The sequence below is a fragment of the Nyctereutes procyonoides genome, unplaced genomic scaffold (genome assembly GCF_905146905.1).
Source record: "Nyctereutes procyonoides isolate TBG_1078 unplaced genomic scaffold, NYPRO_anot_genome, whole genome shotgun sequence".
NCBI lineage: Eukaryota > Metazoa > Chordata > Mammalia > Carnivora > Canidae > Nyctereutes > Nyctereutes procyonoides.
This window is the reverse complement of record NW_026575051.1, coordinates 65,277,760-65,301,681: the sequence shown is the minus strand read 5'-3', so window position 1 is coordinate 65,301,681 and position 23,922 is coordinate 65,277,760. Positions and strand designations below refer to the sequence as shown.

Genomic DNA, 23,922 nt, shown 5'->3' with positions numbered 1-23,922 from the left:
AAATACAATGAGTACAACCTTTTAACTTCACAAATCAGTTAATTCACTCTGTACAAGAAAAGTTTTACTCATCCTATGATAGTCCAAGTGCTGAATATTTTTCCTCAGTGCTAGTACCTAATAAATCAAAAATGTGAAAAGTACAGCAGCTATTTTTAAATGTTTGTTTCTACATTTCCATAAGTATAGATTCATACCAGAGGAGCAGCTTATAGTGTAGGACTGTGTGTGTGTGTGCGCGAGTGTGTGCGTGCGTGTGTGTGTGTGCATGCGCGCATTCAAGGCTTTACTAGAAACCAGTTTTCTGAAAGGCATTGAAGAGTCTCAGGCCGTTAGCAATGGATCAGTCAAGAAACCTTTAGCCTTCATCTCCTTGTGGTTCCTTGGGGCATCATGTCTCTGTTCATTTACTCTGGTGTGACTCGCTGAAACACGAGTTTGGACCCCCAGCGCCTTTGGTTTCAGCACTTGGTTAACGGGACAGCGATGTGCCTCATCCTTCACCTCCACTTTTTTATTTGGTTTTGCTGTTTTTTTTTCTTTAATCCATCCTCCCTCACCTTGTGTTCTTTCAGTAAAGCTCTTCTATTTTTGAGATGTTATCCAACCTGAAGTCCTGGTGAGAATCTCAATTCCGTCCACCAATTCCTTTGACCAGGTTGCCTGGCCTGTGGTGTTGAAGAGAAGAAGGAGGAGGAAGAGGAGGAGGAGGGGAAGAAGGAGAAGGAGAACAAAAGAAAGAGGAAAGGCAAAGAAAAGAGAGAGAGAGAGAAAAAGCAAGTCTCACGGCATAAGCTACCTTTCCTTTTGCTAACTCAGTTCTGAAGGCCACTTCATGTTGTATTACGATAGAAGAAAAACTTTTGATAAAACTTTTGATTTTAAAACCTAACCATTATTTTTTAAAATAAATTCTCCAACATAAAATAGTTCTGAAGGCTGCCGTATGATGTTATACACAGAGCTATATTTGGTTACCCAACTTTATATGCTAAAAAGGGAAAAAGAAAGTTCTAGCGATGCTTCAGCTTTCGAGAGTCCAGCCCGGTCTTCCAAGGTAAGAGGCAGAGTGGCACGGCCTGCGGGGACCCCCGATTCGGGGTCCCCCCCTCCCCGGGCGGGGCAGCAAGGGGTTCCCTCTGCCCAGGTGGCCCCATGACGCCTCCCTTCCTTCCGGGCTGCCCTACCCCGGGTGAGGCAGCGGGTCAAAGCGACTGGAACGGTGTCGTGTCAATTGGCTTTTCTTTTTTTTTTTCTCCCCAAAGGCTGCACATTCCCAGATTTATGCTTCCTGAAGGGTTTGTTAGTTGAGGCTTGTTCTCCGTGGGTAGAAGTTCATCAGATACTGTCCCCTCCTGCAAAGCGGGGACTCCGGAGCTTAGATATCACTGGATTTGTACATATCTGAGAGCAGTCTTGTAATTGGCACGTTGCCGATGGTCTTTTTGAAGAACACTTCTTCTATGGTTGACGGACTAATAGAACGTAAAGCTGGCAAAAGCAACAGGAGTTTTCCAAAGCGACAGGGTTGAGTGGGATATCTGGAAGAGGACAAGGCGGGAGAGCAAGGTAAGATCCATGGCCCGTGGACACTCCTGCCGCGTGCTTGCCCCATCGTCCGCATAATGTCCTGCCTGGGTCTCTGCTCCCCCCCTCCCCCTGCCACAGAGCCCCCCCGCCCCCGCAGGCGCTGCTGGCCCCTGGTCCACAGGCTGACCAGCGGGGGGCATGCAGAGCATCCGTGATGCTGCCAAGATCACGTGCGGACTATCTCTGGGTTAGCCAACAAGGGGGTTGCACTTTGGAGAAAAAAAATAATAATAATTTTGAGAAGCCTGGTATTAAGCTAGGTCAGATGAGACGCCAAAGGGTAGGAAATAACCCCGCTGGTGACAATACAGGTAGCGCGAATGACCACGTTTTCTGATTTGCAAGGCTCCTTCATCAGCCTAGTTCCCTCAGAAAAAATGCATTCCTTTTCTAAGCAGTTCTCCAAATTATTATTCAGGCATTATACTTAGTCACTCTCAGGAATAATTCTATCCTTATTACCCTGCAAATTAAAGACTAAGTTCTGTTGGGTGGTAGTGCCATCCAACTTTCATGTCAATGAAATTGGCATATAATTAAAGATGTGAGAAATTGCTTAACAATTTCCTCTCTTGATGTCCAACATACGTCTGTGCTCAGATGTGCAAGTTCAATTTTTCTGCTGCCTTTAGATGCCTGTAAGTCACTTCCTCACTGCTCCCCGATGCTTCCCCAGTCAGGTGTTTGGAATCAGGTATCGACACACTCTACAAGGAGGACTCCCTCCACGACAACAAGCCACCTGGAGGACTGAGCTCCAGGGACAACTACCGGTGACCAAGCTAGGTTTAACCCCTCCCTGGCCACAGGGTGCTAGAAACTGACAGCCATCAACGTTCCTTCGTAGGAGTAAGGCAGCTGAACGCTGAGCTTGATTGACCAGCCTGCAAATAGAATCCAGGGGAGCAACTCTCATGGGGGTCTCTGAGCTTTGGGCACCCAGGAGTCCCTCTCTTCAACAGGATACTCGGCTGATCACTCTTTCTGGGCCTCTGGGGACCTCACTGGGCTCTTCTACTGCCCAGCTTCATTATCACCCATTGACAAGGACCACCAGACCTTATTTAACGATGTGGTCTGGAGCTCATCTGCATTTTAAAAATAGCTAAATTCCATCATTTGCCCTCCTTGCTGATTGTGTCTTCTGTGTTTACTGAGATGTAAAATCCCAAGACACCACGTCTCCCTTCTACGTTACTCTCTCCAACTGCTGTTTCCCCTCCCAGGGTCAGGCCAAGGAGCAAGAACCCTGTAAGCCACAAGGCCGAGGCAAGCCTCCACCATATGTGCAGCACTCATCTAACATGCTGGAGGTTTCCCATGGTGAGGAACCACTGTGGGAAATGGTAACTTTCAAAAGGATAGATTTAGGAGAATCCATAGACCATTAACTCTTGATTTTCTGCAAATCGGATTATCCATTCACCTACTCACCCACTTCTTTCATTTCCTAGTTAGGAAGGGGCTGGTTAGTCAACACGAATTAATTGTCTGTTACATGCGGAGTACTGTACTACCTAGAAACAATAACAATGTATGTGTGCGTGAGAGAGAGAAAGAGAGAGAGTCTAACCACGCAATATTATTTTTTAGAATATCTATGTCCCTGATTGCATCCATTAGCATGAATAACTGGAAGTTTTCTTTTCAGGCATAAGTGTTTTGTGTCTGTCGCAGATTTGTGTATTTGATGTTCAATTATAGCATAAAGTTTCTGTGAAATGCCAATTCCCCCTCGCCTTTTCCTTATGTCCTAGACAATTAGAGAAGTAGCCTACAGAGCTGAGTTTGCAATTTTAACAATTAATGTATTAGCTCATTGACTTTTCGTTTCAATTTCACATTTTATTTTTCTAGACAAGAAAGTGCTATAGAGGAGAATGTTCTCTGATTTGAAGGAGCTAAGAAATAAGGCATATGCTGTTTTGGCCTATGTACATTTCCAGGTATGGGTATTACTTATAGGGGTGCCTGGGTGGCTCAGTCAGTTGAGTGTCTGACTCTTGGTTTCAGCTCAGGTCATAATCTCAGGGTCATGGGATGGAGCATGGAGTCTGCGTGAGATTCTCACTCCCCCCCCTGTCTGCCCCTCTTCCCCCCCTAAAAAATTAAATTATAGCTATAGCTCATATGAAATAGCAAATGTGTTCCTTCAATGAATAATTGCCTTGTTTTGAGGCTTGGGGAGAAGTAGTATACTTGCCAATTTTCCTAAAATGGACTTTCTGTTAATCTGGGGTTTAATTCTCTCAGGTGGCCCTAGAAGAAGCTCGCTCGGCCCTCTCAGCCTCCCCTTCCTGGACTCTGGCACCTCCACCGTGCCTCTACCAGCCCCTGCCTGGCTCTCCTCACCGTCCTTCTCCCCTCCTGCAGTCCTGCCATTCAAGGATCAGCTCACAGGTTGTCTCCTCCATTACCCAGCCTTTCCTGACTTTCCCTCGCCACCTAGAATTCATGTCTCCCACTCCCCACTTTGCTTTTTCTCTGTCCTCTGGTATGAATTGAATGAACACTTCTGCCTACTTCACGCAATGATAAGGGGGGAGTGTCTCGCTCTTTCTGGTGTCCCACAATGTTTACCGGGAGCCTCACATGAAGTGAGTACTCAGCAAGGCTTGACTGAATCAATAAGTGGGTATCATAATCTTCTCAGTGTGATGTTCTTCATACCTCAATGATTCTAAATGTCCAAGGTCAGTCATGATATACAAGTTAATTTTTAGTGGGGGGGGGCAAGGGGGTGCCCAAAGTATATACTGCTCCATTTTATCATTTTGAACAAATATGAAGAGCTTACTATACATTCTGAAATTTAACATGGGTTTAAAATTTTAAAGCCATTAATTTGAAAGACACGTACATGTGTGCTATCACTCAACATAGTTTCAGTGATATTCCACAGACAGGAAACGGTTTCATTCATTAGTTTTCAAAAGAGGATTTGTTAAAGAAATAAGCAGATTCGTAGCAGAAGTGGTATCACCCCCAATGAATACAGCTGACTTGGGATTTCTCCCACCCCTTAGGTGAGGAAGGCATTAACTGCCTCTACCCACTCAATTTAATTACTCCCAGCTCAGAGTCTGTGGGTGATGTTGAAATGATGGAGGCAGGCTTCCATGGACTTCCTTTCAAGGTCAGTCTAAGAATTAACAATAATAAACAACTCTATTCTAGAACCTCAGATCCACTGCAATCCTAACCTAGGAAGCTAGCAGCATTCCACTACTCTTTAAAAGCCTTGCTTTTTTTCATCTGAAAATGGCTCAGTCGGTGAAACGTCTGCCATCAGCTCAGGTCATGATCCCAGAGTCCTGGGATCGAGCCCCATGTTGTGCTCCCTGCTCGGTGGGGAGCCTGCTTCTCCCTCTCCCTTTGCTGCTCCCCCTGCTTGTGTTCTCTCTCTCAAATAAATAAATACAATCTTAAAAAAAAAGAAAGAAGAAAGAAAGAAAGAAAAAGAAAGAAAGAAGAAAGAAGAAAGAAAGAAAGAGAAAGAAAGAAAGAAAGAAAGAAAGAAAGAAAGAAAGAAAGAAAGAAAGAAAGAAAGAAAGAAAGAAGAAAGAAAGTCTATACCTCTTGGTAGACATGTCCATTGGTGGGCCAGGAGGAGCACTGCTGGAGCCCCAATGGCTGGGAGTTTCTAGAACTAGCCAAGAACAGCCTCTGCCACTGGCTCTGCTTGCCCAGAGTTGCCTGAAGGATACTATGACTCAAGATAACTCAAGAGATGCCAGTCCCCCAAGGCAAACAGCAGTCTGATGGGGCTAAAGATGGGGCTTCTCTGGGATGACATGACCATGATATATTAAGTAATATATCATAACTCCTTGGCCTTCATTTTTTACCTTGCCCATACTGAGGTCCTTTCACACAAATGCATCCATATGTTTTGATGGATCAATTTTTTTTTTCGCCAGGATAGCCATAGGGGTCTGACAGTGCTTTCACTTTGATAATCACATCTGATCTGCTCCTCCCACCCACCCTGCGAGATAGGTGAGGACACAGAGTATATTAACTGGCGGGCAACAGGATAATTAGCCACAGTGTTTGAACTGGCTGATTACTGCTTGCTCACACATTCACAATGGAAGCAATTTCCTTAAGTACACGGTCAAGGCAAACAAGAGTCACCTGGTATGGATGTAGCTGTTGAGGGTTAGCTGGGCCTCGTCTTGCAGGGCTGCAATGGCAGCAGCATTCCGGAAACTTCTCAGTTCAGAACCACTGTGTGTAGGAACTAGAAGCAAAGATGGGGAAACTATGATGAGCGGCACACGCAATGCAGATGGGAAAGCACCTCTCTGGAATCGAATGGCCCAGTAGGAGAACAAGTAGGGCCCCCACCATGGAAAATGGGGCCAGCCCAAGAGTATCAGCTCCCTTAAAAACCATCACCTCTTTTTTTGCAATCATCAGTCTGGACTCTGAGGTGGCTGAATTAGCCAGGTGGCAAACCTGGGGAGGTAGAAGAGACCGCGTTTGCGTCGGCTTACCAGCTTTGAAAGTGACGATGCATTTTAGACAGGCAAATTCGGTAGCATCTAACCGGAGCTGTCTGAACCGAGCCACCACCTCTTGTAAAGCTTGTATTTCAGATATGATCTTGTTCAGCTTCTGGGAATCTGTGTTGTCACCGTTCATGCCTAGAATAGAAATATGGAATAAATGCTCTAATATGAAGGCATTTTCGTGATTTAATATTGATTTTTGACAGAATTCTGCATATCAATATCTATTCAATTGTCACTCTAAGATATCTGATTCCATGTAAACTGGCTATATTGTATGAAAGTTAATATAAAATCTTCTCTTGGATGATAACAAACACAGTAATTTGCATTTAAATAACAATGCAAGCAGTCATGAATACAACAAAACAACATTATTTGCATTTAAATATAGATTTATAAATGACAGGTATACTCTATTGTTCAGCAGGAATTTGTTATTCTTTACATGTTGTTCTTTTTTCAGTAATGTATTTTTATGGTAATTTCTACAACAAAGTCATTAAATTGTGCAATTCTTACCAGATACAGCCAGTAGAGTGTTAGCATCAACCGGAATGGCCCATTGTGCTATTCCTAGAACAAACAGTTCTCTCCAAGCATCTTCCAAAAGCATCAGCTGTCATACAATAGATGTATAATATAATATAGTGTGTAATTTATAAATTTATAAACAATTTCAATATGTAAATTTCCATTATTTTAAAAAGTGTTTTAAATGCCTATCTTTCCTCTGAATATTCCAGCTTTCCTTTATTTTCCATATTTTCATTTCTGAAAAGGTGCCTATAGATAAGCATCTGAGCATCTCCATCCCAATTCCCCAAACTTTGCTTCCTCTGGTAAAGGGTTTACCCTTCTTGTCCTTGCAGCTATTCATTCCCGACCACCTAGAAACTTCTCCAGAGACCCAGGCTCTACGAAACACCACCAGCAGCTTAGCAGGCAGAGCCCTTTCATATAAAATGCTGATATTATCAGGGTTGAGGATTATAGACTGAGAGTGCAGATCGGGGGGCCCCCATCTTCCTAGAGGGTTGGGGGGCTAGGCTGGGGTGGAGAGAGAGAAAGAGAGAGAGAGAGAGAGAGAGAGAGAGAGAGAGAGATCACTAATTCCCAAGAGGCATGCAGGGAAATCAGGGTGTAATTATGTTAATCGGGTAGTGCTGAGTTTACCTCATCTCACTGCCTGATTTTTCTGAGACTCATAAGTGGACAGCATCAAGGTGCTTGTCATTTTTATTCTAATAAAATGTGCTACTGAATATTTTAAAATGAAAATCTGGCTCCTTTTCCAAATTAATATACTGGATTCCACTTCATTGCAGTTTGCTTGTTGTTGAAGGGTTTCCACCGAAGGGCTAAGTGGCAGATAGTAAGTAAATTTTGTTTGTATTAAAGAGTATACAAATACCTGTGCTCAGAGAAAGTAGCCAGTGTACGTACCCGTGTGCGTGTGCGCACGTGCACATACACACACACACACACACACACAGGGAACAAATGGTTAGAGACAATCAGAGAACCTGGTCAAAGACAGAACCTAACTATTTTGGAAAAAAAAAATCTGTTTTTGAAAAATCTCTCAAAAACCAGCCAATTCTGGATGATTTATGTGAAGGGATTTCCTTTTGGGAGCTAAGAGCTGAATTGTGAAGGCTTGTAACCGAAATCACAATCAGACCAAAAGGTTTAATTTTGAAAATGCTTTATTTTTAGTTTATTGCATTAGGTACAGAAAATAATACTTTAAAAATGCAAGGTTAAATGATATCTAATTCTGACCATGTCTGAAAGTCCCGGCTATGGAAAAAAAGAACATCCCATGCTAGAAGATTAAATGTTTTGAGCACATTGCTGGGTCTCTCTGTAGGAAACATACTTCATATTAAAGGGCACCATTATGCTTTAATTAGGTATAAAATGAATTAAAGAAAAACCACTTAAAAAAAAAAAAGAAAAACCACTTGCTTTCAAAACTACTTATTAGCCTTTTGAGAAATTTGTCATTAATTTCCATGAATGTACCGGTAATAGCCAACGGTTACAAACATTCAGTTTCTCTCTTTCCCTTAAGATTAGAAAAATTCTAGCAGAGGCTGTTTCTGATATTTCTAACAACAAAATTTCTGGCTTTTGGCATGATGTAATTTTTAGCAGCATATAATTTTTCTCCCTCTGAATGTCATTTACAACCACAGAAGTATGCACAATGCCCATTTGTTTACAAAATCTCTAGAAGTATCAAGGGAGATCCTGGCCTGCAGGAAGTGTGCAGTGCACCCCATAACCTTACATGCTGATCAACTAGTGCTCAAGGCTGTGAGTATCACAATGGAAAACATAAAGCTGTGAACATAAAATAATGAGACTTACTCTGAAAATCTTACAGGTGAATACCTCATCATCTGTTTCAGGCCCAATATTCTTAAGAAATACTGTTTTATTAGAAATTTTAAATATTAGGATTTTTTTAAATGTGTGATTACATTTGATGTTTCAACTAAACTAAAAAGAGAAAGAGAGAGATAATGTTCTTGTATATTTGTTTTTCATAGACTGGATCCAACTTTCCTGAAATAACATAATTATGTTTCTTAGTAAGGATTCCATAGCCAGATTATTTTGAACCCATAGTAGGAAGCTAATTAAAATTGCTTCCTCATTGCTGTTAAGAACAGGTGCCTGGCCTTCTTGATTTATCCAGGTCACTTCCAGTGTGATAAGGCTAACCACTGTGGGGGCATTTTCCCCAGCCCCTGCCCCAAGAGTTCAGCGCCCTCTCGGTCATACCTGGTCCTGCAAAGATAGCGTGGAGAAAGCCGGTACACTCTTAGCCCACTTGATGCTCATAAACAGAAGCCTGGCAGCTGATTCACACACTGACTCTGTGGCCACTTCATACAGATACATTGGGGTCCCATTCACTTCATGGGGGTACTGAGCGGGGAAGAAAGAGAAACACCAGGGAGTGAGGAAACCACTGCTTTGCAAGAAGAGCCAACCTTTTAATTTTCCAATTAGAATAGGGAAGGAGATAGGCATCTGGATGTTCTGCTTAAACATGCAGTTGCCAGTTGGTAGACAAAAAAAACAAACATCTATATGTATGGAATTTGAGAAATAATAACCATTGGGAAAGGCCCATTTCCAGTCTTTGGGGGCCTGTTCCTTCCAGAGGGGCATCTGGCTTTTCTATCCCCTGCAGCAAATTTTCCTCCGACTGAGCCAAGTGCCAGGCCTGTCTCCCAATTTAGACAAGAGCTGCTTGCATTTGTGTAAATAAAAATAGATGTGAAAAAAGTATAAATTAATAGGCATCCCAAACACAAATATGCATATGAGTATTTTTAGAAAGGATTAGTATATTATGGAAATATTTCAATTAGACATCTTAATCATTCACAGAGCATTCCCATTCATAACTGACAACATATTCATAACACTACTTTCCCAAGCTTATTATACACATCAAGGGTAAGAAAGCAATATTAAATATTGTGCTTGTGCGTGTGCCCAGGTGTTTGGCTTCCCTGCAGTTTGGGGCTGCAGCTGGCCCTCCCCTTCGCGGCCTGGAGTGGGTGCTTTGGGCAGGTACCAGCTGGAAGCTTGGAAGGTAGTCCCTAGGTGGCAGCCTTTTGAAGTGGTTCAGGCTGTGGCCCGCTAAGTAGAGACTCAATCCTGGTATAAATACATGCATCTCAGGAGGGAGTGCAGGGGAAGTGGAAGAGGAAGCCGGCTTCCTCAAACTGTCCTAACAGGGTGAGCTCCACGTGTTGTGGGTTGAATTAGGGACCCACACCCTTGCCCAAGAAGACAGATCCCTGAGACCTGCAATACCACGGGGACTCTTCTCTGCCAGCGGTAGCCAACTCCTTTTTCCTAAAAACAAAAGGGCTCTTCTGGTCTGCAGAAACCCCTAGGATGCCTCTCTGTTCAGCCAGGACTTCACACCAGGGCATTTTTTTTTTAAAGATGTGGGTTCCTGGACCCCACCTCAAACCTGTGCAAAGGGACTCTATGGGGGACTGGGCCAAGGGGTCCACATTTGTAGCCAGCTCAGAGAGCGACTGTAGCACACACTAAAATTTGAACCCTCCTGGCTTAACAGGGCAGAGTGCCTCCCGGGGTCAACAGCTCCCTGCAGAGCCCAACCCAGAACCATGCAAGTTCTCTCTGTCTTTAGGGTGACCCCATCCCAGCTCAGAAGACATGGGTGCCTCCCACCCCGCCCTCCGCTAGCCAGCAGACTCCTCTGGGGCCTGCAAGGACACGGACCTTGGGCGTGGGCTGAGCCAGGCTCACGAGAGTCTGCCGCTCCGGGGTGGCGGACACGGCGGCCAGCTCCAAGCCGTGGGGCTCCAGCTGCGTGACTGCGGTGAAGAAGGCGGGCGCGGGCAGCGCTGCGGAGGGGAAGTGCGCCGCCGCCCCGTTCTCCTCCTTGTGTCCACGGAAGTAGAGGGCCACCTGCTTGCGAATGGTGGACGTCCGAGGGCCCCGCTCGTGCTGCACGGCTGCAGAGACAGACAGATGGACGAATGCCCGCGATCAGGGAGGCTCCACCACCCTTGGCCACTGCCGAGCTCCCGAGGTCCCGGGCCAAACGCCACGTCTGGGCAGGCAGGGTCACTGGGAAGGTGCAGGCAGTGAGGGACAGGGGCTTCGGCGAGGCCGCCCCCCCAGATGGGCTCTTCGTGGGGAGCCCAGGCTGAGCGGGGAGCCTGACCCCAAGTGCTCCGATAATGGCTAAGCCTCCAGCAAGACTAGGTGCACTGGCTGTCCCTCCAGGGCTCTTCCCCACCCAGGGGAGGTCACAGGGAAACCGGAGACCCTCTGGGGGGACAACTTAGGTACCCTTGTCCCCGGCAAAGGGGAGAGGGAGCACTGCGCCCAGGCGGGCACAGACCTTCCCCACTCAGCCAACGACCCCCCCACCTCCACCCCCACCGAAAAGGCGCGTTTGGCCTCTGAGGGCCTGGGGAGAAAGGGCCCTGGGCCGGGACACGCGGGGGGATGGAACGAGGGAGAGCCCGTCTTGGAGTGTGCTGGAAGAAGGCAGGGGAGATGTGACAATTACCGCCAACAGTTTAAACAAACAAATTAATTCAGGGCAATCTTCCGCTCGCGGAGCTTGACAACTTGTCAATACACAAGTTCAACAGGTTGGACGTTCCCTCCTGCTTCCTGCGCCGACGAGGAAGGAGTCTCCCCAGTGGGCGCTGTGCCTCCTGGAGCTGCCACCCGGCCCGGCCCGTCGCCAAGGCACACCCTCCGAGCATCCTGTCCTGAGGCCCCACGCCTCTCCCCGGCCTTGACCCCCGCCCCAGGCCGCCACCGGCCGCACTTGGACTCGCGCTTGGACTGCGCTCTCCCCCGAGAAGCGTCTGATGCCCCAGTTCTTGCTGCGTGTGTTTAAGAGCTTCCTGAATATGGGGGTGTCTGAGGCACCCACAGGCGTCACCCTGCCTCTCCAGCCCCTTTTTGTGGAACCGAGAGAAAAAGGCCAGATTGCCACAATGGCCTTCCTGATTTGGGGGTCTTGGTGAATTAGCCAACACCGACCGCCTGGAAATTCCGGCGGGCTTGTGTCTCTGCCCTCCCTCGTCCACACAGTCCCCTCGTCCCCACAATCTCCACCCTCGGAGACTATCCAGGCAGGGGGGTCCTGCGGAAAGTTAACGGGCTTAGAGGTGGCCACAAGCTGCAAGGAGAGGCACGAAGAGGTATTAGGACGTGAAGCGGGGGCAGAAAACTGCACGTGTGTGCCCAGCAGAGCGGGGGGGGGGGTCCCCGAACGCTGTCTGGGGTGGGAGTGGTTGTGGGGCGCAAGTTTCCTATGTGAGCTCGGGCCACACCTCGGGAGTTCAGTGGGAGGTGGGGGGAGGGCTCATGCAGAGAGATGGAAGGGTATGACTGAAAGTCCGAGGCCAATTCCCAGCATCTGGAAACAACTGCTGCGGAGATGATTTACATGCATTGGAGCGCCATGTATTTTCTGTACATATAATTTACTTAGTAGTCAACCAACATTAGAGAAATAAAAAGCTGTGCTGATTACCGTCTTTGTTCATGTTGACTTCCAAACACTTCTTCAGCCGACACGCCCTGCACTGGTTTCTGTGCGTCTTGTCCACGGGGCAGCCTCCCTGGAACAGAGCGCAGGCGGTCAGCGGCCCCCAGGGCTTCTAGACGGCGCCGGATGGGAGGGGGGTGCAGGGGTGGGGAAACGTAGAGGAGGAATGGACCCTGTCACCCATCCCGGAGCTGCAAGCCTGGGTCCGAGGAGAAGCTCGAAGGCCTTGGGCACGAGCAGGGCCAGGTAGAGAGAGAGGGCCGGGATGCCCGGGGCTACTTCAAAGGGAACAGCCCCTGGCCCTGGGAAAGTGGGCCGAGGAAGCCAAGTCCTTGGCCAAGCAGGTGGAGGGTCAAAGCGCTGGTCTGCCCGGGGCTGCGGCGCTGGGAGGGGAAGCTGCAGCGGAGCCGCCGGGGGCTCGGAGGGGCTGGAGCGCGGGGGCCAGACTTTCAGGACCGAAGACAGCGACCCGGCCCCGCAGGATGCAGGCCCCCGCCCAGCCCCACGGCGCCCCCCTCCCGCTCACTCTTCCTCCCTCCTTCAGGTCTTGAGTCTACTTCTTTCTGTCACTTTGGGGGTGTCGGGGGCATTTATCTGTCAGATAAATATCTCCCCTTTATTCTTCGCTCTCCTGTCTCCTGACTCTTGCCTTTGTACTTGAAGCCATCCTTATAATCAGCATGTCAAAGTTGTCTTAAAGGGCTGGCCTCAGCCCAGAATTAATGGAAACAGCCATTCCTGGAAAGTGTGGCAGAAGCCCCAGTGGTTAGTTAGCAGGGCAAGGCCTATGAGAGGTGAGGATGGGAAGGGAAGAGCCCAAGGCCTTCGCAAAATCTAGAAATGCCCACTGTGTAAATAGGACACAGGCAGGGTGATAATGTGATGGGCGGCGTGACAAAATGATCATATGGACTGAGAACAGCGGCATGATAATTGGGGGAAAAAAGCTAATTACTGCCTTAGAAATATTTATTTGAGATGCATGAGAAAAAAATATTTTAACTAATGCAATTTTCTGGAAAAATATTGGCTATCAGAAGAGAAGGTTTACAGAGGAACTTTCTTATGGAATTTATTCAGTGTTATGTGTTATTACTGAGGGAACATATACATAGCTACATAAAGAGTCATATCTATATGTGCATTTTATACATCAAAAGTATGTGAGAAGTTTGGTGCTCTCCTGGGTTTATAGGATTTGCGACTGTTACATGTGCTGTGGGAAGAAAGAGAATAAAATAAATGTATTTTTATTTTCCTTTATAATCTATAAAGTTTGTAAACCGTGAATTTGGGGTAGGCACATTTTCTGAAGTAGCCCTTGGCAAAAAAAAAAATTATACACTTGAATACAGTTTATTTAATGAGATCCCACCTTCTGATTTAAAATATGCTGAGGTATTTAGAACAAAGGCAGGGCAGAGATTCATAACAATTTCTATATGTTCTCATTCTTTTTTTTAAGATTTTATTTATTTACTCATGAGGGACAGAGAGAGAGAAGCAGGCCCCATGCAAGGAGCCAGATGTGGGACTCGATCCAGGGTCTCCAGGATCAGGCCCTGGGCTGAAAGTGGGCACTAAACCGCTGAGCCACCCGGGCTGCCCCATGTTCTCATTCTTGTTAATAATAAATTGGAATATTCCTTACCTAACCTTCAAACAAAAGAGGTAAAGGAAATAATTTTTTGCTTTCTAAGTGAATTCTTCAGGGCATCTTTGCTGGCCAGTGTAATAGCTCAACGTAAAGAGGTTTAAAGAACTTGTTATTAAATGCAATCGTATGTCTCTCCCCAAGTGTTATCTTCCTAGTATTCTGATAAACAAGCTAATGCAAAATGGAAGCCTTCATTTGTTCTTAGGAGTGTCTTCAAATCAGATCATATGTATATAAATATCTGAAGCTTGAGAGAAAGATGAGTGCTTGAGCTCAGCCCATTTATTCTCTCTGCAAGGAGAGGACACCAAGCCTGATGAGTCTATTATCAGTCCTTTACAAGGACTTGGACTGACATCAATATGTTCGAATTGATAGCCAACCCCTTTGAAAATATCAAGCATAACATCTGAGATTTTGATTCCCCAATTCTGTGCATTGCATAAAATTAAAAGGTAATTTAAGTGGAAGCCTGCTCAAATCTGACTACCCACAGTAATTCCCCATTCCTGTGGGGCTACAGGGAGACAGTCCTGCATGTTATAACGTGCTGTGTCCATGTGGTGAGCTAGAAACTGATACAGAGCTGTACCCGATTAAACAGATACCAGGGCTGGAGTTCAAAATAACTTATCCAAATGTAAGTATCTTCTAACTTTTGTTGATAATTCAAATCTATTAGAAATGGATGTGAGCAGACATAGTTTTAGAAAAAGAGTAATTTGCTAGTTCCAGACAATGTGTATGCATATATATATTCATATATCATATATAAATATTAATTAGTGAAGATGTGTTACCATTTTGGTTACCAAAGGATGACTTCTGACTAATACACCCTCCAGGGTCTTCTTGGAAGTCAGGGTGGTGGCTTCTGTGCTGAGGGTCTGTGTGCCAGGCTGCGGAGAAGGCAGTGTGGGACCAAAAGGCTGATCTCCCTAAAATGAGCCTACCGTGGAGCTGGAAACTGAGTCGGGGGTCCTACTTGTTCTTTCTGGAAGCTTTGGCTCACTCTCAGCCCACGCTCTAACTCCCTTGTCTCTTTGAGACAGTTATGCCTTCTCAAGACCAAAACACAACCAACCAGGCACATCTTCTAAACAGAGAAAGGGGACCTATGAGAACCTTGGAGAGGACCTCAGAGACCCCTTCCTCGAGAGTCTTCTCTTCTTGCCCACTCTCCCCTCTCCTGACAAGGGCTAGCTAGAGTCACATGGGTGCTAAAGCACCACTGCCCAGTCCCAGAGCAGTCCTGCTTCTGCAAAGTTGAAAGTCCTCCGTGTTCCAAATCATCACGCTCACTCAGGTGGCAACCTTGCCTGGGATGCCTTGGGCCTTTTACTTCGGCCGTGGCAGGCAGTGGTCAGGGCATCGAGCTTGGGGTGCTGCTAGGAATGGAGGGTTAGAGCGCAGGCAGGCGACATAATAGAGCCTTTCCTCCAGTGTTCCCGGGGGGTTTAGGTTCTAAAGTTCCTTAGGTCCCCTGAGCTGGCTTTAAGGGGGGCTAATGGCCAGTGGGGTGTGGGCCGTTGTGAGTGTCCAAGTCTGTGAGAAGGTTACCAAAAGCGGAGTGGGTGTGCGTGCGCAGGGAGGAGCCCAGATTTCAGCTATGCCCCCCTCCCCTCCGCAGACTCTGGTATCTTCCCTTACCTCTTCCCGCCTGTCCCCTGCAGAAGGGCCTCTGAGAGTCCAAGGCGGGAAGGAGGGGAGAGGAAGGGAGAGGTCAGGGCTGGGTCCTCCCTCGGCAGCTTGGAACCTGGGAGGAGGCCTGGGCACGAACAAAGGAGGGGGAGGCAGCAGAGGGGAGCCGGGCGCGCAGCCCGGGCCGAGGTACCTGGTTTCCAGATTTGCAGACATACGTCCGATTCCTCCGGATGCTCCGTTTGAAAAACCCCGAGCAGCCGTCGCAGGCGTACACCCCGTAGTGTTTCCCCGAGCTGCGGTCGCCACACACTTTACAGGGGATATCTAAGATTCGGCCTGAAATCGCAGGAAAGACAGGCAAGGGGGGTGGGGGGGTGGGTGGGAAGGGATGAGAGGGAGAGGAGGGCGGAGAAGAGGGAGGCGAGGGGAGCGGGAGAGAGATGCTAAGCAATCTGACCTCTGAAGGGATTAGCACCGAAGCTGCGGTAAAAGCAAATAATGAAGTGATTTTATAGCCAAACTTTTTTTCCTTGAGCAAGTGTCAGTTTCCTACAATGAGCATTATTCATGCACCGCTACATGTATTTGGGTCTCTTCTAATCGCCGAGACCCATTTTGGAATAAAAGATTACAGCAGGCCGGGGCCGCGCGGCCCGCCGCTGCCTTTCTGCTCCGGGAGAGTTGGGCCGCCTCCCTCCCCCGCTCTCGCATTTAACAGAGAAAGTTGTTAGCGCGCGAGGAGACAAACTTGAAATGTAAAAGGGGAAAGAAGAAAAACAAACACGGCTGGAACCGGGGATGGCAGCTGGAAGGCAATCGAGTTTTCTCTGAGCTGCCGGGCGCTTGTTATTATTAGGATTATTATTGTAATGCTAATACTAGGATTATTAATGATAATAAGGGTAGTGGTAATTGCCCAACTTTCGCTTTACCTATTTTAAAAAATGCTTAGTGGATCGCTTTTGAGAAATTATTTCTTTTAGGAAAACACACACACACACACACACACACAACACAACACACATGTTCCCCCCAAAAGTAGCACCGGGCTGAGCAAATGAGGGAGTGACGCGAGCGCGGGGGGCCTGGCAGGTTGGCCCCGGCAAGGCCACCCCCTTCTCCCTCCACTCCCCAAGTTCGGCCTCGGAGACCTACCTCCTCTCACTAGGTCCCGGGTGGGTCCCCTCCTGTCTGCGTTTCCTCCGCTGTGGGAGGCTGATATTTTCAAGGATCTAGCTGGTGTCTCTGGACTGTCCTCCACCCCAGCTGGCCTCGACTGTCGCCTGGCTTAGGAGAACTTTCCTTGGGACCCCCCCCCAACCCCAAGGCCGGAGTGGCCGCAGACCTTGGGGGAACGTCAGGGAGAGGATAGTATTCCCAAATTCCGGAGGGAGGCAACTATTTTCTCAGGTTCAAGAGTCCAACAAGCCTCAAGGGATGCGGAGGGACTTAGAAATCTGTCCTCTGGCAAACCAAGTGCTGAAGTGTCAACACTTTGATGATAGGGTGACGGTCATAATTAACTTCTTTACATGACATTTTTCCCTGTGGCTCCTCCACCCAAAGCCTCAGAGTCCGGGCCCGCAGGCCTCGGCCTCGGTGAAACTGGACAGTTGCTCCCCCAGCGCTCAGGCTGGGGTGCGGGGAAGGGAGTCCCAACCCCGGGCCTGGGGGGAACTGAGGAGGGGAGGGTGCCACGTGGAGGCCCCCCACCCCCCCACCAGGTCTCAGGAGTGGAAACTGGCTGGCGGATCCCGAGGCGTCCTGGGAGGGCGCGAATCCCTGAGCAAGGCCCTGGAGAGCTGCTGGGGGCCGGGGAGGGGGGGGGGCGGGAGAGCCCAGAGGCCAGGGTGGGGGTGGGGGTCCCGTAACGACCAAGCTCGGCCGGGGTAATTACAACCCCGCCGTAGCACCTGCCTATAGAGCCACCAGTGACCCGTCAAAAAGAGTAGCATGGGAATTCAGACGGCGACAAAGGCCGGTGGGGGAGGCGCGAGGCGCGGCGACCACCGCCTCTGCGCCCCTTTCCGCGAAGGGTGGGAGGAGACGCTGTGCTGCGGGTGGGGGAGGAAGCGGCTGGAGGGAGCCGGGCGAAGCCGCAGCGGGGCTGGGCCCTCACCCCCGGGGCCTGGCTCTGCACCCCTGGGAACCCACAGCCGCGCAGCCGCGGGGCCCAGCCCTGCTGCATCCCGGGCGACAGTCAACTTGGTTCCCTTCTTTTGCAACCATCCTCCCCAGCACGACACGCGCCCTCTGGCAGAGCTGGGGTCCGGGTTTGGGATTCGGCAGTCCGGTCGCCCCAGCTGTCCTCTGCCCGGGGGCACTTTTGGTGGTGCTAAGAGGAGCGCGCAGGAGGCGCCGCGGGGGTGTCTCTCCCCTCCCCTTCCCATCCAGACAGGAGCACGGGGGCGCACCACACCTCTGCAGAACCCCCCGGGGTGCAGGGAGGACCAGGGCGCGCGAGTGACCCCTCCGCGGCGGTGGGGGGCGCGGGGGGGGCTCCGCAGTCACCCCGCGGTCACCTGGGCGCAGCGCTCCGAGCCCGGCCCCGGGGCAGCGCAGGGGCCGGCCGGCCCGGGGCGGGGCACAGGAGGGAGGGACGCCGCAATTCCGGCCCGAGCGGGTGTGCGCCTCGGCCTCCGCCACCCAGCCACGGTAAGGTGACTTGGGGTCACGAGACAAGCTGGTTGACCCCGTTGCAAAGCTCCTCTCATTTAGCAAACCGAGCGAGCTCCGACGTGAGGCGGGCGGGAGTTTCCTGAGGCTGGAAAACCGTTCTTAACTTCCCTCGCCAGGGGGTCCCCTCGGGGCTTTTTGTGTGTCATAATTGCCTAAAGATATATGGCAGCTTCGATTACTGTAATTACCATCAGAGGCTGTTGAAAGAAGTTAGTCTGGGCTGCAGGGGTGACTGGCCGGGGTCTCGTTACCACCCAGGCGGGGCTCCCGGGTGACACCGCTCTGCCCTCCAGCTGTGCGAAACCGAGCGAGGCGGGGGCTGCAGACCTCGCGGCCCGGCCCGGCCCTGACCTCGCCCGCTGCGCGCCGACCTCCTCGCCGCCCGGGGCCCGAGGGCCGCAGTCTCGGGGCCCGGCTGCCGCCACCAGTCTGGGGACGGCCGGGAGGCCCCGGCGCCGCGGGCGGGGCGGCCTTGCTGCGGCCCGGGCAACTTCAACAGCGGAGGCCGACCCCGCGGCGGGTCCCGGGCTTCCCAGGCCCCACTCGGGCTCTGGGGAAGCTGGAGAGCTCCCAAGTCCCCCCAGCGAGTCACTCAGCCTCCCCCCATCCCCCTGCCACCCGGAGTCCCCGTCCACGGCAGCTGGGGCGGCCCCCAGGGACCCCAGCTTAGCGCCCAGCCCTTCCCTCTAACCCGAGGCCTCCTCTCAAGCTCCCCCGACCCCACACCGACCCCCGCGACTCCGCACCCCAAGCGGGCCAACCAGCCCGAGGCTCCTGACTTGTAGCGAAGGCCTGTCACGGGGCGAGGCAGCCAGGAGGCCTGCCCAAGCCCGCGGGCTCTGGTTTTTCCAACAGAGGCTCAGAATGCGGCAGAAAAGGTTTCCTTCTGCGCCTCCTGCAAGGACCTCACACCCCAGAAGCGGGCCACAAAAAAGCGAGCCCAGCTCGCTGCCCAGAGACCCCCCAGCCGCAAGGCCCGGGGTAGGCCCGAGGCTAACTGAAAACACCAGACCTCCGCAAGGGTCGGCTCCCATTGGGGCGGCGGCAAAGTTTTTCCTTCTCTCTTCCCTCTGCCCTAGTTTTTACCATTTCTCCTTTTCTCTCCCTCTCTCTCTCTTTTTTGTTCATGTTCACTTTACTTGAATTTCAAAAATGGTACCACCCAAACCAAAGCCAACGGACGTGAATTGCTTCCCACTTGAGTGGGACTTGATCATCATCGGTCCTCAGAAGTATCTGGGAATCTCCCAACTTTCAAAGACTCAGGACAATGAGGCCCAGGGAGAGGAGGGGGGGTCGGAGGAAAGCAAGGAGCACCCCAAATGCTATGGGCCACGGTAACAAGGGAGGCGAGAGGACCCCGGGGTGTGGGGACTGCGACAGGGGCCACCCCCCAGCCTCGGGCCCCGGAAAAGGCAGCTCCAGGCCACCGGAAGGCGGGAACTGAAATGCCCCGGGGAGAGCCGAGCCCTGCAACAACGCCGGCCCCACGGCGGCTCCGGCCTCCGCGCTCAGGTTGGGCAGGCTCGGCCCGGAGATGCCCGCGCACACGGCTCAGGCCCGCACTGTGGCGTCCAGGGGCGGTTTGGGATCCGCGCCGCTCGGCATCCTGAACCCCGAACGGAGCCACCAGCGAGGCAAGTTTGAGGGAGGAGAGAAGCCCGCGAAGGGAACAGGCCGCACACTCCTGCCTCTGCCGAGCTCCCGCTCGAAAAATCCTTGGGATTAGGGATTTGGTCCCCTCTTTGCTGGAGCGGTTCGCCATACTTTAAATTCCCCAGTTATGACCTACGCGGATTTAGGATTAAGGAAAATGTGACTTTTAAATTGTTTCGGCTTCCCAGTTTGCAGGATTATTTGAAATAGCTAGAAACGGGGTGCAAAGCATTCCATTCAAATCCGCTTTGCGCAGAGTTGCTTTTGCGCGCTGGAGCTCGGAGTTTTGAGCGAGCGTGTTATTGTGCTGCCGCCTGGAGCTGCGGCCTAGTTCCCGCCCCCGTCGCGCCCCCCCTCCCCGCACCTGGCAGCCCGGCCGAGGCAACTCGGGGGCCCGGTGGGCTGCAGGGGTCTCAACCTTCCCACCCTACCAAGGCGGGGTGGGCTGGGGTGGGGTGGGGTAGGGGTAGGGGGGTGGCTGGGGCAATCAAGCAATCCGGAGGTTAACGAAATTCTTCTTCCCTCTGCACGAAGCATCCCGACTCGCGGGCTGCAAGGAGCTGGGCCAAAGCGCACCCGCCGCCGGACTCCCCTTTCCCGGGCTCGGAGCTGCAGGACCGCCCCGGCCTCCCCTCCCGCCCTCCCCGGGCTGCGCGCCTGAGCCCCGCGGCGGCCCCCAGGGTACCCACTTGTTGATCCGGCCGGCTTGCTCATGCTGGCTGTCCCGGGGCGGAGCGGCTGGTGGGCGCTGCCCGAGTCCCGGCCGGCAGCGCCCGCCTCGCCGCCGGGCGCCGCCGCTCTCCAGCCGCCCTCCAGCCTGCGGGCTCCCGGGCCGGACAGGTGGGTGTCGGTTGCGCGCCGCGCTGCTCCCCGGGCGCTCAGAATTCGTTCCACAGTGGGAATTCAAGCATCCTCAAGTTTCTTCCCGGCTCTTGCAAAACCGCAGCTGCTGGGGATGTTGCTTGGTACGGACACACGCATGGACAGACAAACGGAGAGACGGACAGGCGGGCGGATCGAGGAAGAAGGGTGAGGACAGCGAGAGGGGAAGAGTGAAGGACAGGGATGGTGACACGCCAGCGGTCTTCCTACGGAGCAAACCGGACCGAACCCCGCTCCTTCCCCATTCCGGCCTCGGTCTTCAATCTCTCCTCCTGCGTTAGGCGTGCGGAGCGCGGCCAGACCCCGACCGCCCGCTGCTCTTGCAAGGAAGGAAGGCGAACACCAGCGCAGGCTCCGGCGGGCGGGCTCCTCCGCGCCGCCCAGCCCAGAGCCGAGGGGGCCTAGATTGCCCGCAGGTCTCCCGAGCGAGCGCGCGGCCGGGTCCCGGGGTGCGGGGAGAGCCGCGCGCGGAGCGGCCAGGGGTCCCCGAAGTTCATTACCCCGTGACTTTGTGCTTGTCGCTGCGGGCTGGGTCCCCTGTAATATCTCCAGAAGCGCTCTGACAGGCAGCCGCGGGGAGGGGAATAGGGCGTCCCTGGCCCACTTAGCTTTTCCCCCAACTCCTGGCGGGGTCTGACGTCAGCCATGTGCGGGGAGGGGATGGGAAGAGGGAGGGGGTTAAATGCTAATGATATTAATGAACCTCCAAGCGGCTCCCAAAGAAAATGCAGGCGCTGTCGGAGCTGACGAGTTAGAGTGTGAACAGGGGAGTGGGGCTCTGTGCGTGCGTGATGGTGAGGACCGTGCGGCTCCCGTAATAAAAATGAATTATTATATTTCATGGCAAAGGGGGAAGGGGAGGGGAGACGGGGCATTCTCCAAACGCTGCCCCCCCCCACTTCTCTCCAGAGCGCCAGACAGATTCGAGGGAGAAACTGGGTGGCTGTGTGTTTGTGTGTGATTGTGCGCACCGGATATGGCCATGTGAGTTGGTTCATTCTTGGGCCCGTGCCCCCTTCTGTTGGGTAAAACTTGGATCTGGTCCGAGGTGAGTAATTATTCATTTTGCAACTATCTACGGAAAGTTGTGGCTGAGCACGCCGCGTGCGGACTTGGGGCCTGGGATGGGGTCTGCTGGAGGCTCCGCTCCTGCGGCCTTCGCGGGGTCCACCTGGGCACCAGCTGCGGGGACGGCGCCGGCCGCTCCCCCAAAGCCAAGCCCAGCCGGAGCGCGGCGAAGCTCCTGTCGCCCTCATTATCTACACTGGAGGCGGCTGGAGGGCGCAACTTTCCCTCCTGCAGCCCCCGACCCCACCCCCAGGAGGCTTCGCTGGCTCCCGCTCTCCGGGTCGCGGCCGGGGATTCTGGAGAGCTCCTCCGCCTTGGGCCCCCATCCCTCCCCAGGCGCGGCTCCTCTCCTGCGCTCTCCCGCTCCGGGTCCCTGCGCCGCACCGGGAGAGCGCACGCCGAGGGAGCGGGGAGCCCAGATCTCTAAGAGATTAATTCTTATTTAAGCTCTCCCTGCAGCTTGAACTTGTCGAACAGGAGCTTGCCCGCCAGTCCTCCGGGCGTGGGCCGGCTGGAGGTCAGGGGTCGCACCTCCAGCTCTCCCGCCCTCCGCAGCGCTTGGGGGGGGGATGGGGGGGCGCGGGGAGCGCGGAGGAGAACTGAGACCCGCGCCCCGCAACCCTCTCCGCCCTCCTGTAGCCCCACTTTCCGCAGACTCCGGGGCACCCCGGGCTTCCGAGGACAGTTAGTGTGTGCAAGCGAGCGCCCGCGTCCCGGAGCCCTCGGAGGGCGCAGCAGCCCCTCCGCCCCGCGGCGTCTCCGGGGCGCGGGCCGTGCGCTCCTGCCCGCGGCCTCCGCACGTGAGCGCAACTTTCCGCAGGAGCCTCCCCCGCAGGGCCCGGCGCACCAGCACCGCACGCTGCCCCCGCGTCCCCGCCGCGGTCGCAGGGACACGCGGAACCCGCAAGAAAGAGGACGACTCTTTCCCAAGCGAGCCCTCCTCGGGTTTTGGTATTGGGACGAGATTGGGGAATTGTGGCCCAGAACCATAAAGCTGAGGGTACTTCTTTAGGAGACGGGACAAGACATCAAAATTGTGGACGGCTAAGTTGGGCAGTGTCCTGGCCGCACGCGCCAGAAAGGGAATTCCGCGTCCAGAAAGGGAACCGAGCGTCGTTAGAGACACGCAGTTAGTGTGCCAGGCTGGGGTTTGGAGCTTGAGGTTCTGGCTCCCGCTGGAAACCCACTTGCTCCACCGCCGCCACCATCACGTGGACGCAGAGTGGGCCACTTGGTTAAGGACAAAGCATGAGATCCAAGTACAGTAACGGATCTCGGGCAAAAATGAAGGCCAGTGTCAGAGACTAGACCTGGGCCTGTCTCCAGGGGGGAAAAGTTTAGGAGCCGGTGGCAAGAAGGAGACCCAGAAGCCGCTCTTCGGGATGGGGGGCTTGGAAGTAGGAAGACTCTGACTCTCCAGGGGTGAAACTACCTCCCTCCATACTCCCCGACATTTTCGCCCTGCTGGCTCATTTGTAGGGACCAAAACTCGTGGGAAATACTCCTGAGGCTCACCAAATTGTCTCAAATTCAAAATGGGAATGACCCCCTTTTTTTTCCTGTCACCAGTCCGTAATCAAGCAGGGTATCCATCCAGAAGGCCATTGAATAGATGCGCGCGCGCGCGCACACACACACACACACACACACACACACCATCACCACCACCACCATACCATCCAGCCCTGGCAAAAGGCACCGCACACACACCCACAGCATGTTCGTCCTGTGTTCTGCGCGCCCGGCTGTAATTATCCGCGCGCTTTGCATAAATCACAATGCAATTCTGAAATCATCATGATGACTTTCTGGCATGATTGGTTCGGTGGCAACGGCAGCTACAAGATCCAGGGTGGGCGGGAGGGGCTGGGGTGCACCCGCCCACGGGGTCCAAGAGGAGCCTAGAGCCCAAGGGCCTGCAGGCTTCTGCTAGGTGGAAGCTGCTGCAGGCCACAGGGACCTCGGATCTAAGGTTAGAAACTCGGGACTCTCGTGGGGACAGCTCAGAGAAGAAAGCGTCCACAAAACAGACTGTTATTTTCCGTCTTTCTATCAATGCGTGCAGTGTGAATCATTGTAGATGCTGCATAAATGTTGGGTGGATAAATAAAGGAGGAAAGTCTCCTGCAGAATTCCCAAGAAGCCCCTGGAGGCACAAT

At 52.3% G+C, this 23,922-nt stretch overlaps 1 protein-coding gene across 1 annotated transcript; it reads right to left on the bottom strand.

Moving 5' to 3' along the window:
• Positions 1-20,527, bottom strand: NR2E1 (nuclear receptor subfamily 2 group E member 1). The gene is made up of 9 exons (XM_055330547.1): positions 20,503-20,527; positions 15,669-15,814; positions 12,163-12,250; positions 10,383-10,618; positions 8,898-9,044; positions 6,627-6,723; positions 6,090-6,239; positions 5,728-5,833; positions 1-1,541 (listed from the first exon to the last, which is right to left on the bottom strand). Exons 1-9 carry the CDS (start codon positions 20,525-20,527, stop codon positions 1,379-1,381), a joined length of 1,158 nt encoding a protein of 385 aa, XP_055186522.1. The 3' UTR covers positions 1-1,378.
• Between the last annotated feature and the right edge of the window lie 3,395 nt (positions 20,528-23,922).